Source organism: Poecilia mexicana, unplaced genomic scaffold (assembly GCF_051168715.1).
Source record: "Poecilia mexicana isolate PSO_F unplaced genomic scaffold, ASM5116871v1 scaffold_4, whole genome shotgun sequence".
Taxonomy (NCBI): domain Eukaryota; kingdom Metazoa; phylum Chordata; class Actinopteri; order Cyprinodontiformes; family Poeciliidae; genus Poecilia; species Poecilia mexicana.
Genome location: NW_028263373.1, coordinates 3,775,217 through 3,790,967, shown reverse-complemented (window position 1 = coordinate 3,790,967; position 15,751 = coordinate 3,775,217). Strand labels below are relative to the sequence as shown.

The 15,751-nt window shown below is 38.1% G+C and overlaps 1 protein-coding gene across 1 annotated transcript; it reads right to left on the bottom strand.

The window, feature by feature from the left end:
* Nucleotides 1–307: 307 nt before the first annotated feature.
* lurap1 (leucine rich adaptor protein 1) lies at nucleotides 308–15,751 on the bottom strand. The gene is made up of 2 exons (XM_015005091.2): nucleotides 14,977–15,751; nucleotides 308–5,587 (listed from the first exon to the last, which is right to left on the bottom strand). The coding sequence occupies exons 1-2, from the start codon at nucleotides 15,187–15,189 to the stop codon at nucleotides 4,730–4,732; spliced, it is 1,071 nt and encodes a 356-aa protein (XP_014860577.2). The 5' UTR covers nucleotides 15,190–15,751; the 3' UTR covers nucleotides 308–4,729.

The following is a 15,751-nucleotide window of genomic DNA, read 5'->3' as shown; positions in this document are numbered from 1 at the left end:
TCTTATTTCAGTCCGTACCATATAAACCCTGCGCCTGTCCAATTTAAAATATTACAGTAATGTTTTAAAGCATGCTCCTTCACATGCGGGGAAATTATACACTTAGGTTCAACAAAGTGCACATATTTTAACAACTGTCAAGATAAGCAGAGATAAGGAATGACAGGACATGTGTGTACATATATATATATATATATATATATATATATATATATATATATATATATATATATATATTATTTATTTAATTAATTATTTCACTTTATTAATGTTTAATACCTGTTTTTCAAAGGTAAATTCCAAAATCTTTTGTTTACATGCACAGGAGTATTGTAGCTTAAATACTACTACACAAAATAAGACACTGCCATAGCTTTCTATGCTTTCTGGGATTTTGTTGTTCTCCATCCAATTAAATCAATAAAGTAGTGGAAAAATAATTAGACTAATATCTGAAAAGTATCTTGTTCCAACACAAAACAGGGACTTGTGTTTACTATGTTTATTTTCAGCTTTTCTAAATTAACAAAATGACATCACTCCATTTGAGCTTTCTACTGCTTTCAGAAATTGAGCATGATAGCAACTATAAAAACAAACAACTATAGAAAATAGCAAGTGCCAGGAAACCAGTAAGTTCTGGAAGTTCTGAATCTCCTATGTTTGTTATTGTGCCAAGGATATGCTTCTGGGATTTTTTACTTAAAAATAAATATGTTGAGTGGATTTCTGAAAAAGGACATGGTGAGCACTTTTGCAATAAAAAATGTCTGAGCTGGAAACCTGGATGAGCTAAAAGTGAAACAATTAGCTATACTGATACATTCAAACAAAATAGGCACGTTTAGGAGTGATTTTCAGGTCTCTTCAAATTTTCTTTTATATAAAAAGGGATTAAATGATCATATTAATCTTCACTTTATACATTTGAGCAGGAGATTTTGCTATCACTAATTAAGTTGATAATTTCTTCATTTTCCCTTGGGTTTAGCTTTCCTAATTTAACAACATGACTCTGGCAAATTTTGACTGTGTTCTCAGCTGTCTTTTGTTTCACTTTTAATTTATCTTTTACATATTTCTTAATGTTGGGTATGGAAATGGATATGGTTACACTGAGCTAAAAAACTGAATACAACTTAACATGAGTACCTCAGTTGTAGAAATGCCAGTGATTTTAGGTTAAAAGAAAATCAAAGAATAATAAAAATACTTAACATTCATTATGCATATGATCAAGCTATCATGCTTAAATGAGCAGCATTCACCAGTTTCACAATCTATTTATGTAGTGACACTTATGAGTGATATTTCGTGTTAATCTTTAAGCGTGTTAAACTGAATGTGGTTGGGTCTCTTTTAATGGAATTGTCTGACCTCTCAAAACTTATTTTAAAATAAATTTATCTTGATTTATGTGTCATCTTTAAAATGGCACATTAAAAACTTCATTCCAACTTTGAGTCAGTAAATCTCTTATGCAATCTGGTATCCAAAGCATACTGCTCCATTGCTCCTGCCTCTGCTGTACACTGTGTTTTTATATAGACACTCGAGCGGCAGTCTGCTCGGCCTCATTGTCATGGCAACCGTGTTTCTGTGCACATCAACTCATCTACGTAATCGTGCTATTTATCTTGTTCCCAGAATAGCCTGAGGGTGCTGGTACCTGGAGCCTGGTCAGATCCATGAAAGTGAGCATTTAAAAAATCCACAACACTTAGACAGCGATAATATATTCTAAAAGAAATAAGATCTCAGATTTATTTCAGATTTGCCTGAAGAAACAACTCTCAGCAGTCATTTTCCCTCCTAAAATAACAGAGCACAAGTAGCTCCTCCTTGCATCATTTGAACTCATTAAATCTCTGCCATGAGTTGAACTAAAATGATGCCAATTTTTCAAATCTAAACTGGATCTGACTAGAGAAAACACATTAAACCCATCGTGGGCTGCAGTGTATCCACTAAAAGACACACTATGTAGTGATGTAATGAGTTTTACAGCTTGGTTCACTGTGCTTTTTTTTTTTTTTTTTTTTTTTTTTAACTCAAACCTCAGCTCATATGGAAACAAAACCACAAAGAAATCGCAGGCATCCCTTCTTTTTACTGCTTTTCATCCAGCACATATGTTAAAAGGAACTAACGTTTCATACGACTTCATCTTTGTAATGTGAAGAAAAACATCACCAGGGTTGTAGTTGTGTGTATTGTATTTAGAGAGAAAAGAGGGGGAAGTGGGGTTCTTTCAGGCTTATTTGTTTAAGAGTTCAGGGTCAAGTTTGAGCACACTTTTCTTACTTGTCTCTAGTGGCTTTATGGAGCTGTCTCCAATGAGAGACCATTGTTTGTACATAATGTTTGTTGGCACAGACTAAACATTTCCATCCTACTACTATGGGTAGGGGGGAAAGTGGGACAAACAGAAAGTGAGGAGGAGAGAAAACACTCCATTGGTTCAGATGAAAAGATTATAAGTTACTAAGTATTACAACAACATTTTTAAAACATTTGCCAAATGATTTTATTCTTATCACAGTGACAACTTTGGAATGTTGTTGCTGGATGATACTTCTTAGATGACACCTTTGTTCTAGTCTTTTTAAGCAAAGGTTGCTGAATGTGGTATACACCCTGGACAGCTCAATGGTCCATCAGAATTTCAATAGTGATATTTCAGAGACGCAGAATTAAGTCCAGTAACTCCCAGAAGTATATAAGAACAATTCCAAAGAACAGTTGACTGTAGATGTGAATATTTTAGCTTTCATTCCTGCCACCAGATGTTTAAAATATGGATTTTAGGGCTACATAGGTTGTGGGAACTATAAGTACTGAAGCAGATACTCAATAAACAGAAAACAGAGAAACTGCCATTGCATGGTTTACTAATATAACATGGGGTTTTTCAGTGATTCAGTTGTTGGGAGAAAAACATCCTCTTATTTCGGGGAGAAGAGTAACAACGCTGGAGTTAGAGCTTTCCTTGTCTTGAGTGGTCTTATTTTACATTTATCTTATTAAAAAAAAAACTATCACGAGCTTTCAGCCTTCCAGCAATAAGGTATTGGTTTCAAATCCCATCCTGGGTTTTTTTTAGCAACCGTTTGCATGTCCCCAGTGAATGTGTGGGTTCTCGCTAGGTACTCCAGCTTCCTCCGACAGTATATTAAAAAAAGGACTTTAGGTTAACTGATTACCAAGTGGGCAGTGTGGTAAAATATTTTTACTGATTAGACTAAATGTTATGTTTACATAATGAAAGATGCCCAGCTCTGTCCACCAACCCTGTAGCATCAGGATGTTTAACTGCTGACTGACTGGAGGAATAGCAACAATGTGTTGGATGGATCAAAAAGCTTTTTCAAAACTTTGCGACTCATCGGTTTCCTTCTGGCTCATAAGTAACATTGCCATCCAAGAAAGATTGTGTTATTGGATTTCTTTTGCTGAATAAGAGTTTAAAAATATATTGCTTCTCTTGATTGTTCGATCTTCCACATCATCCCCACAAATCAACTACTAAAGCTTTCAGCACCTGGCATGCAACATCTATGCGGTCGGCATAACACATTCACCAATCGACACTCAAAAGCACAGACTCCTGGTCTAGCTACAGTATATCTGGACACACTAGCAGAGGCAAAGGCGTGGTTAAAGAAACAAAACGAACCAAGGCATTCAAGCTGTCATGACGACAGTGCAATCATCTTAGGAAAAATACAGGATTTTGCTGTTAAACTTCACACTAAAGAGGCACAACTTCTTCATTGCATAAAACTGAAAAAAGGCTATATTCAGGATTTTCACAGAGACAGACACCACTAATAACAGATGCGCAGAGAAGCTGTACTGTGAATTTACATTATTGTAGATAGTTGCACTGAAGCAAGACTGTACAATGACAAAACTATTTGTGGTATATTATTTTCTTTAAACTTTTTCAAACCTTGGTAAATTTTTTTTAACATTAAAAGTTACTGTTGGTTAGAGGAATGTTTTAGGTAGTAACATGCGCACAAATTTCATAACAATCACTTGCACTGCACATTTTGGTAAAATGCACTAATGTGGTATATAATTACTGGACAAGGCCAGTTATGCATAAATACGTTTGTACAGCAAATTTTGTGTAAATCTACTGTATGAAAAGGGGCCAATTTATGTTGGATTTTTATCTTTTTTAAATCTAGTACATTTAACTCTGCTACTTGTTTTGAAATGTCCAGTCTCAAGTTATTGGATCCCGGCAAATGGTCATGTGAAGAATCTGAAGAGAGATTTTCATGACTCGCAACCTAAATCTGGTTAAAAACAGAAAAACAATATCAAGGTCAGCAATTGAGTCTCAATAACATTATTGAAGAAGAATTAAAGGGAGACAAATTTAGAAACCACTGCCATATCACAGAATCTGCAATAATGTTTCAGCTCTCTGGCAAATCATGTCACTGTGCTTTTTTTTTTCTACAGAAAAATTAAAAATATACATCTCAAATTAAAATTAGGGCCTGGTAAAAATATCCTGAGACAGACTATGGTACTGAATTTTCAAAGTAATTTTCCTATATTTGAGTGAGGCATCCCCTCTGTCAAAAAAAATTTTAAAAAATGGGCCAAATCCTGTAAAATGGTGACATCAATGTTTTCTATAAAAGTCAGTGCAGAGGGAAGAATGTTATTGTCATTTAATATGGTTGTTCACCCTCAATGTGATGGTCCTTTTTTACAAAAACGTCACATCTTCCTGTGACTGCACCCATCGCCAGTGAGCATCGTACTCCAGGTGCATTTTGCCATTCATTTTGCATGTATCCAAGTCAATCTTCCCGTTTTTGTACTGTTTGGCTTTGGGGCTCTGTCTGGTTCCCAGTTTGTCAGGGACGCCTTTGCGAGTCGGGCTGCCTGTCTGTGTTGCTGTTTTTTCCAGAACACCATTGACCTTAAGCATTTGTGTTTTGGCATCGTCTTTAAAAACAGGGCTGCCCTTATCCATTTCTGCAGGCTTGGTTCGGACTGGAGAGTTTTCCTTGGACCTGTTTGACTTGACTTGGGGAAACTTGACGGGAGCTCCTAATATTCCAGCTTCACTGCCTCCAGGCCCAGTGACGGCACTGCTAACCCCAAGTGCCCCTAACATTTCTTTGTCACTTGTCCCAGTTCGAATCTGATTCCCATCTCCATTACTCGACCTAGCTCCCACAGCAGCTCCTGCTCCACACACTCTCGGGGCTCCGGTTGTGTCGCTCTCGGGTGCAGCTTCTGAAACCAGTGGCGTGGTGGAGCAAATGACAGACTCTGAGCTGGAGGGGCAGTACTCATCCATGTCATCAGCCAGAGTGTCCAGGTAGCTGCCTATAGAGATGTTGTCTAGCTTGTCATTAGTGGGGTCCTGCAGGCTGCTCCAGGAACCCCTCCAAGACGTGTCGGGGCCCTCACCCAAACTGTACTGACTGCTGGTCAGGCTGCTGCAGTGACTGGTTAGTGTGCTGCGCTCCTCCATCAGCCATTTCACTGCCTCGATGCCCTCATGGACCGCCAGTAACTGTTGCAAAATCTTGACATCCACTGAGCGAAGATAAGCCTGTGAACATAGCAAAGGAGACATCTTCAAAATACTGCAGACGGCTGTGAATTTTAATTATTAGTTTTACATTAGTCGAGCACTATTAAATCTTTTTGCAATTTTTCCTTCTAAAATTGACTTCATACTCTTTTCCCATGTTTCCCATGCATGTCTTTAAGTCATATCTTTAATATTGATGAAAAAGTACTAGTTCCATCAGCAGATTATTTCACATATAACTAGTTCTTTTTCATCAATATTAATTAATTATTCACTTAAAACAATAATTTTTGTTTTAGTTTTGTCATATTGCAAGTGAACCAAGACATTTGCACTAGAAATTAGACCAAAAATACTTTGTATAATTTAGTGTTTTTGCATTGTAGGAAACTTGTATCAGTATTGGACATATTTTTCTCTTTAATCTTTAGTCAGCTGTTTTCCAAATTTATTGCTTCAATAGATAAAAGGTATCTTGCTTTATTTGTAGTTTTTACTCCCTGGAAAGAGAATTCATTTTAACATTAATTAACTTTACTGGAAAGCTGTGAGGTGGGTTAGAGTTTGAGAAACATGCATTACTGTTTTATTCACATTAAAAACTTTAAACGTAAATCGTTGGTTAGATCCACTAAATAATTATTACGTCAGCACCAAAAAAGGAGAAAGTTTACTGACACCAAAAGGAAAAAAAAAATCTTCTATAAGGGGAATCCACAGGATATGCCTGGAAAGCATTTAAAACAGTCAGCCATTGGCTCAAGACACATGTGCTAACACTATTATAAGGCTATTAAAGTTTTACAGATTACCATAATTGGAAGAAATGTTTAACAGACACAAGCAGGTGGAGGTCTGATACTATAAATGGGAAACAAATTAGGGAAGAAACAGGAAAGTAAAAGGAAAATATGACTAAAACTGGCCCTGTAGAAGAAGCTCAGATCAAAATTGCACAGAGTGGAAAATGTGGCACATTTGTGGTCTTGAATAGCTTTGTTTTGGTTAAAAAAGCAATAATTGCACAAAATTACACACTGTAGTCAACTGCAAAATGTCCAGCTAACTTCAGAAGAAGTAATGGTTTTTGTGGTCATGGAAAAATTGTTCCTTATAGATTTTCAGAGGTCTGTCAGCGAGGAGCACACCAGCAGGTGATATATGGCACCAATATTTAAAGCTGAGCCAAATTATATTCTCATCTGTTCCCTCACCGCTAGGCAATCATTTTTCATTTCATTTGAATGAGAGCCATCAGTATTATCACAAGATCATAAGACAAAGGAAGCTAAGAAAAAATAAAAAGAGTACCATTAATAGCAATGCCCTTTTGTGGAGCATCTACTGCAGTTTCTGCAGGAATGTCTGTTTGGATGCGTAGCTGGAACCAGGTGTGATTGTGATTATGATGCATTTCAGTGATGCACACATTTTATCAAACTTTTGTGTAAAATATGAGGATAGGGATCAAAGCTCAACTAGTCTTAATTAGATCACATGGTATCTTGGTGTTTTCTTGGACACAGATCTAAATTTTAACAACCGCATAAAGTCTGTTACTTCATAATCAGCTGGCTATCATCATAGAAATATTTCCAAATTAATGGGTATTATGTTAAACCAGGCACCGTAAACCTCTTGCATGCTTTCCAGTTTTAGTAAGTTGGATGGTTATAATAGTTTATTCAGAGTTTTTTTTTTAAATTCAGACAGCTGCAGCTCATCCAAAATGTGGCGGCCAGAGGCACTAAATATTCTCGGACCAAAAAATATTTCTTAGTTTTTATGCTCCTCAGTGCTGGGGAAAACACCCTGAAAACCTGAGACCTGCGGAAGCTGTTGGATCCTTTAAATCAGGACTGAAAACATCAGATTTACTGCAGCTTACAGAGCAGATGAAAAACCATTTGCCTATTCACTGAGGAATGATTAAAGTATGAGATTTAAATTTGTCACATCGTATTTTCTCAGCATTTTTCAAAGCAGTTTTTATTTTAATGTTTCTGCCTTGATTTTGTGTAAAGTACTTTGGATTGCCCAGTGTTTGAATGGTGTCATCTTTCCCGGCTGGTGCATTGTTTCCTACCACACATTTGCCTTCCACGAAACTTTTCATTATTGTGGTTGGACACAGAACTCCATCAACAGCCAGCGTCTTTAGCATTGACCTGTCAAGTCAGCATTTTTTCCGATGATTGTGTAAGGCATAACATGTTTATAGTATGAAATATTTTTTTATTGGTGATGTAATGCTCAAATAATCCAAGAAAATATAAATTAGCTTTTTCACTAGCTAACACAAGTAAGCCATTGAACTGTTTCATACAAGATACTGTAACTTCATGATGACATTCTAACATGCATGTCTGCTTACAAACCGCTTCTGCTGACATTTGTAGACATGAAATGAATGAAATAAAATTAACGCTGTCTGTTTAACAGGGTGGATCATTGCATGAATGCGATCTGGAGATCAGCAACTGCTGCTTCCTGCACGTGTGGCTCTTAACCTGCTGGCAGGCTGGCACAGGCCGATTCTGTCCGACTGCCTAATGAGGGTGGTGATAAAAGTAGCTCCATGCCTGTCAGCGCTGAGGTGGCATAATGCTAACGGAGGCTGCATGCACAGCTCAGCTGCTGAATTCTTTCCCTGCAGAGATTGACTGGATTTATGGTGCTGTCAAGTCTCAGTAAATTACCGAGAGTTAAACTGAGGTGAGGACAGGGGGAAAGGGAACTTTATTGGTTGGCTGGTGTTTAAATTACCACAGAAAAATGCTTGACTTACATCTTGGGATGAATTTGCTTTTGCATCTTCCTTAAATGCAAACTTGTGAATAGCTTACTGTATGTAAAAAATAAATAAATAAACAGAACAAGCTCTTCTTTGTGGCAGCAGTGGAATCCATGCAATTTGCTTTTCTGTCAATGCTGCTTAGCGTTGCTTATGTTGATGACCCAGGAAGAATTTCTTTCATCCCTACCATTGTTGTTGTTTAGTTCCTTTTTTTTAACTGAACAGTGAATTCAAAATTGCTCATTACAGAAAGGCCACTGTCAGACGGGAAAGGTCAAAGTGGAGCTTTAAATGTTTTTCTGTGATCCAGACAGGATAGAAGTGGAACCCAGACTTCAAGGACAACACAGAACTAAATCATCACTAATGATCTTTTCATGTTTTTGAAGACATCAGTACAGGGCAGCCAAAAACTCAGGCATGATGCACCATCTGGTTTATCCATATGATTCTGGAAAGCTCATTTTCCTGCTGCACATATTGTGTACACTATAGTATCTTTCCTTTTAGAAGAGACATTTGATTCAAGTTGATTCAAACAGACTGGTTTCCTTCGTTTCACCTGAAGTGTAGTCCACAAATGTTTAATATGGTATAGGTCAGAGCAGTTTTTATGTGCTTGGGAAATGTGTACTGTTGGCACACTTGATTTTATTTCAGGTGGCATCATGCTGTGAGGTTGTTTTGCTACCAGACATCCTGGTGAATGCAGCGGTTGGGATAATGAAGAAAGAAAACAACATCCAAATTCTTTAACTCCCCCTGAACTAAATCTTTGACAAACGGGTATGATTCAGGACAATGATCCAAACACAAATCAAAAATAATTTAGCAATAGATAAAGTAGGCTTATTCTGGTATATATATTATTAAGCTTCTGGTATGTCCCTTCCCTAAATCATGTTGAAAATCTAAGGCAAAGCTTAAAGTAAAGTCTGTGTCAGGAGATCAATTGGCTTCAATTAGTTTTAAGGAACTCTTCCATTTGTGGCGAGACAAGTGGCCGAGCATCCAGATGGGGTTGTACCAAAAACTCTTTGATGGCTGCAAAAATAATTCTCTGCAATTTAGGTATATCACCTTTACACTATTGTGCATCTATTGTTTGTTTCAAAAGACAGAAGACAACAAAAATGACTTGCATTATATCATGCACAATTTTATCACAAGATCAGCCATGCAGCTAATTATTTTGGCTGCATGGCTGATATTTGGCAGGGTGTACCCATGTACACGTTCCAAAGTACAGGATGTACTTTGGAACGTGTACCAAAATACACCCTGCATAATGCACATGGCCACTGCTACAGTCAATCAGTTATTGCACCAATGACCTTATGCTACCATCGCACAATCACCTGGCATTTTGGATGTTGAAACTGAAACGTAAACTGACAGCTTGACCTACTTTATGATTAATTTTCCTAATAATGTGATATTTTTGGGGGCACTAATATAAAAAGTCAAATGTAATTCTTTTTCAATATGACAGCTTACATGGCAGAATAAACAGAAACAAGGTGTATATATATTCGAGCCTCTGTACAATTCTGGGTATATTACATTAGAAAAAATCCACACTCCTTGTTTATTTTTAAATAAATTGATATGCAGAAAAACCAGTGTCCAAACTCCTTTATACCCTTATTTCAACATGGCTAAGATTAGAAAAATGTCAGAACAGACGATCTTTAACAACACATCAAAATGACTAATGACTGTCCTTAATTAATTGCTCTGTAAAACAGATTCCCATTATTGCTTTATCTGTCAAGTGAGTTTGACGAATTCTGCCCTTTCTGAAACAAAAGCAGAAACAATCACGAAGCAGCTTTGATTTGTCCCCAAAAGCATAATTAGTTGGTGGGAAATGTATTATTCTGCAGGATTTTTCTTTACGTTGACTATAGCATTTCTTGGAGAAAAAATATCAAGTATTTTTTCCCCCTGTAAAAATGCTGTAATAAATACAATTGTGGGAAGGAAAGGGAGGGGTGCAGTTCTTGCATTGAAACAGCAAAAACGGAGATTCAAAAAGACGGAGAGCAAAATTTAGCTGAAACGATAGCACAGTCAGCTGAAGCATAAGGTGTGACGCAGGCCCCCCCCATGGCAAAAAAAACATCTTGCCAATGTCACACAGCTTCCACACAGACTGCTGAATCACTGCCAGCTGGGACACCGGTTATCTCATTTAGCAAGAAACACACACACACACACACACACACTCACACACGCAGTCTCTTATGTCCTCTTGTGTCATTGTCTGCGTTTTCCCCTTCCCCGTCTCTCTCAGGTCATCTGCAGACAGACGGTGTCCTTGCAGTGTCCCTTCACCCTGAAATAGACCATCTGTCTGCAATCCAGCCCCTGAAATTTATTTTTGCCACAATCTACTCAACTGTCATAGCCAAAGAAAATATTTAGCATTCTGGTTCTGAATAAACAAAAAGTGAAACTGCAGTTTTGAATTAGAAGCGACATTGAGCTTTAATTCTAAGGTGATGCCTCATAATGCAGCATTCATGACTATGAAGCTAAACACAATTTAGTTGAATTTTTCTTTTCTTAAAAAAAAGATAATTAAATATAAAATATGATCATGGTTCCACTAATTGTATTCTAATTTGAATTCCAAGCTGTTGGGTTTGGTTTGGTTTGGAGTAAATAAACTAGACAGCAAATTTCAACAGAGGAGTGGCTGTATAAGCTGTTGTAAACAGGGCGCTATGATAAAAAAAAAAAAAAGAATATTCATTTGGTAATGATTTAGTTTGACACAACCACACATTGACTGGGACATCTATAAGTAGATGACCAGAAAGATTTTTCACACGGTAGTTTTGAGTGTTCAGTGCTCATTTTGCAATGACTGAGTTGTCAGAGGGAAAAGGGAAACTTAGGACAAATAAGTCCTAAATTATCACTTTGTGGTAATTTACAGAAAACATAAAGGGGGTTATATGAGACATGTAACACAAGAAAAATGACCAACAGCATATTTTTGTCAACAAAACATAAACATCAGAGTTGTGAGTGTCTGGCTTCCTGTTCATCTTTACACAGTGTCCCTGTCCAGTAAATTTGTTTTAGATCTTTGGAGCTTAATTTAAATATATTTATATACAGTACATACTTTTTCAATTGTGTTACGAATTGCAGAAGTTTAAGCATGTTTTAGCGAGTATTTAGCTAAAGCCATCCCAAAACTAGCTTTAGCCTTTCCAAAATCCGCCATTCCACAACCAACTTTTGGAATCCCTAGGTGTCTAAATTTCAACCAAAAAAGTCCAGGAGTTTTAAAGTAGTCCTCATACTTCAAAATTATTCCATTCATCCTGTGCTATAAGCAACACACACGCGCACACACAGAAGAGCACTTGAGACTCTTCTCAAGTGCTCAGCATGGGGACAGATGCTGAAGCCCTTGTCCCCATGCTGTGCTTCCCCTATGACGGATAAATAAGAGAAGGATTTAAATTATTGCAAACTATTTCATGAAAATCTGATGATTTTACTTTACTCATTAACACCCTGCCTCATAAAGCTGTTCTAATGACTTTATCTGCATGGGGTAAGGTGTTAAAAATACAGAAACACATTCTGTGTCTTTGCTAGACTGTGTGTACAACCATGTGTGTGTCTCTGCTCTCCCATTTGGAATTACTCTGCAGACTCTTCTCACATGCATTACTGTAAATCTTACTAAGCAGATAGCTGATGAAAGTGCAGTGCTCACATCTACTCCTCTGCACTCTCATTACACTATACCACTCTGTGAGATGAATGAAACACACACACACACTCGCATGCAGGAGGGTGTATTTGTGGTACATTTGACTGTCTGCAGGGTAGGAAGTTGCTGTTTATCACCACAACTATATTGTCGGTCCCTCTTTCTTCCCAGCAGAGAGGGTTGATGACACCTCACAAATCCTTCAGATTGTGTGCTCCTAATAGATTCAGAGAAATTACAAAAATCTTGAAACAGGGCTGGTTCTGCACAGAGGTAGCATCAGCAGTGCCCAAGGAGCGGCAGCTGCTGTAGGGGGCGCTGCTGCAGAAACTCCCAAAAGAAGAAACGATACAGAATGAAATAATGTGCAGCTCTGGTTGGTGCCCTTTTCTCATGCTCTGAGTTGAAAATAAAAATTCATAGAATATAAACAGTGATCCTGCCCTCCATGTGCTGTTGTTCCTCATTCTGATGGAGCTCCATCGCTGTCAGTCTGAAATGACTGTGAAGGACAAGATGCTTCAGATGAAGCTTTCACCTTCTCTCTGATCTTTTAATTCTTATCTGAAATATATTTCACAATATAATTTTAACTAAATAGTGTTACGTTGAACACATCAAGTAGCCTGTCTGCTGCAGCAAGTTCTGCTTGTACTCTGCAGTAACAGGTAAATGTCATCTACATCTGTCCTGGACAGTTTCACTCAGGACATTTTTAGCTTATTTGTCCACACGATTGCTCAATTTTTACTGTACTAATGAAACTACTGCACTTTAAAACTGTAGCACTGCTTTGAGCTGCAGTCCTGAGGTGTAATAAACTTGGCTGTCCAACATGTGACCAACTGTTGGGTCTGTTTTTGGATGTTTAAGAACTAAACAATGTGTCAGAAACATCGTCGGATAACGGCTCGCTTTGTTTGGAAGTCTCAATGCTGTTGCGCATGTGCTCTGTGTCCACAGGCTGCGTGCACGCCTCAATCTGCAGCAGGAATGCATTACATGCATGTACACTGAGGGGAGAAAAAATCAAATGTGGGACAGAGGATTTACTATGCTGCTTGGAGGAGGATTGGATCCTTGTAAACAAGATGACAGAGAAATCAGCAGCTGCTTGTTGGGGAATAATCTGCTTAAATAACATCAGAGTCTTGATAAAATAAGTGAGTGATAACATTTGAAAAATTAAAGCAATCACTGTAGAACTCCCTGAAAGACACATAAGAAATAAAACAATACCATAGTAACTAAATGTTTATCTTTTGTGTTACAGTATTGACAAATGGTTTTATAAAAATGTATAACATGATCTGATTGTTCATATTTAAAACACAAAAGAAACAATTATCCACTGTTGTGTAGCTTTAGACAGATGTCATAGCTACAACTTTTATTGTTTTTGTTATTATTTGTACTCGGATTTCTTAAAAATATTACTGAACAACACAAAGTAAACTCTAATAGTTTTCAAGTAAATGACATCAAAATGGAAAATAGATCTGTTTACTCTTCTATTTCTTATGACAAGCATAAAAAAGCACAATAGCTCAGCAATTGTTGGAGTTATCTTCTGGATCTGCTAGCCTGTAGTTTGCTAACAGACATGCCACTCTTAGCTGATTGTAGTTTTCAGATGGCACTCCTTTAAAGGATGGCACTCCTATTTAGTTTCACGACCAGCAATATTTCCAAACAGCCATTGTTTAAAACCCTCTTTAAGTAAAGGGGTTAATGAGTTTTCTTTTAGTCAACATTGTGAAGCAACAGGTAGAGGAGGGTCCATGCTCCATAAAGCCAGAAAAACTCCAATACTCAAAAGCTCAACGCTCAAACCATTCATCCACAGAGTGATCCTCTTTGGCACCATCTGTCATGTTGTTTCAACCACCAACCTCATTTATTCATGAATTTTTTCCTCACTTCCTCTTTCTTCCTTCACCTTCCTCATCATCTTTTGACTAGAAACAATATTAAAGTTTGGCCCAGTCAAAGTCCTGACTTGAATCTGATTGAGTATCGATAAAGGAACCTACAGATTAGGGTGATGGCAAGAGGGCTTTTGACTTGAAAGACATTATGAAGGATGATGAATAATGAGCGGGAAGCAAAAGTATGGGATGTTTGCAATAAAGCCAAAATAAAATGGGGGAAAAAAATCCTCAGATTACAAAAAAGGCTATAAGTAATTTTTGACATGCTATTTAATAATATGCAATTAGATACAATTTGGTTTCTATCTTCCATTTACCATTTTTTATAGAACTACCTCAAATATAAGCTGAATTTGATTTTAGGTTTGCCCTACTGCTCCAATCCATTTGCTTCCAAGCGTGCTCCTGAAAAATCTGTTTTTAAGAGCTTGGAAAACCAATCCTACTTGATGTTCTCCTGATCCACACAGACCAATAGGAAACCCTTCCCTTAAGAATGCTAGAGTGTAAATGCTAAATGAGGGGCAAAAGGTAAAATGGGATTTAGCCAAATAACTTTCTCCACAGCCAACATTTTACAATCCAACCTGATGAATCTAAACTGTACGCTGGCCTGTAGAGGACCCTGCACCGTTTCCTCTTTTCCTCTACATTCATTTTAAATCATTGCTCCTGCATGGACGGATTAGTTTGCTTATATGTGTTTAGCTATTCACAGCAACCTTCTCCAGCTGGATGAGAGCCTCCGCTGAACTGCGTCAGTGTGACAGCTCAACTGCGCTGACTGACACAGACAAACTGGATCTACATCCACTGGCGGGCGGACACACACACACGCACACGCACACACACACGCACACACACACACACACACACACACCCACACACACCCCCACACACACACCCCCACACACACACACACACACACACATCGATATCTTACCATCTCCATCCTGAGCTTCCTAATCTTTTCATCCAAACTCTTCCTCCCAGTGTCCTTACTGGTGTCCTGAGGGGTGGCCAGTTTGGTTTCTCCCCGGAGAGAGGACGCATCTTCTCTCATCCACCTGAGCAAACCCTCCGGAGTCTTCCGGCCGATTTTTGTCTCTATGTCTTTCAGATCTGGGATGGTGTCGCTGGCGGTGCCTTCATCCATCGCACCGGCGCGTGCAAAGAGAAGATATTCCCAAAAGATTACGTCCTTCTGGTCTGTTTGGGACTTTCATTTCCTTTAGGACTGGACGACATCCTCTGCGACTCCCGCTGAGCTGTGCTGGACTGCGCCAAGAGAGGAAAGCACTTTGTAACAACCCGCGCAGAGCAATAATTTAACGAGATCTTAATCCAAATTTAAACCTGTTTCTAACTTAGGCAGGTAAAAGGTGCAAGGAGGTAAAAAAAAAAAAAAAGTCCAATGTGTCGGTTTGTCTCTTGTCTTGTTGCTTCTTCCTCCACGGCGGATGGATGTCAGGAGTCCAGCTGATTGGCAGCTCAGAGTCGTTGCGTCCCTGTCAAAGATTTTTATTCTGAAGCACACTGCGCAGATTCCACCTGCATGATGACAGCGACCAGCAGCAGCCGCAGAGTGCGAGAGGAGAGCGGAGAAGAGACAAGTCAGGCGCAACAACACGGATCTGCATCCGGGCTAACTTTCAAAATAAAATCTACATACAGGAAATTGACTAAATTGTTATGCAACTGATTAAATAAAAACTCTA

What these genes read in the sequence shown, in the direction of transcription:
- lurap1 (XM_015005091.2), bottom strand. Translation starts at nt 15,189, where the DNA reads ATGGATGAAGGCACCGCCAGCGACACCATCCCAGATCTGAAAGACATA. An exon ending in GGAAGCTCAGGATGGAGATG is followed by an intron (nt 5,588 to 14,976) that starts GTAAGATATCGA and finishes CTATGTTCACAG; the next exon opens with GCTTATCTTCGCTCAGTGGA.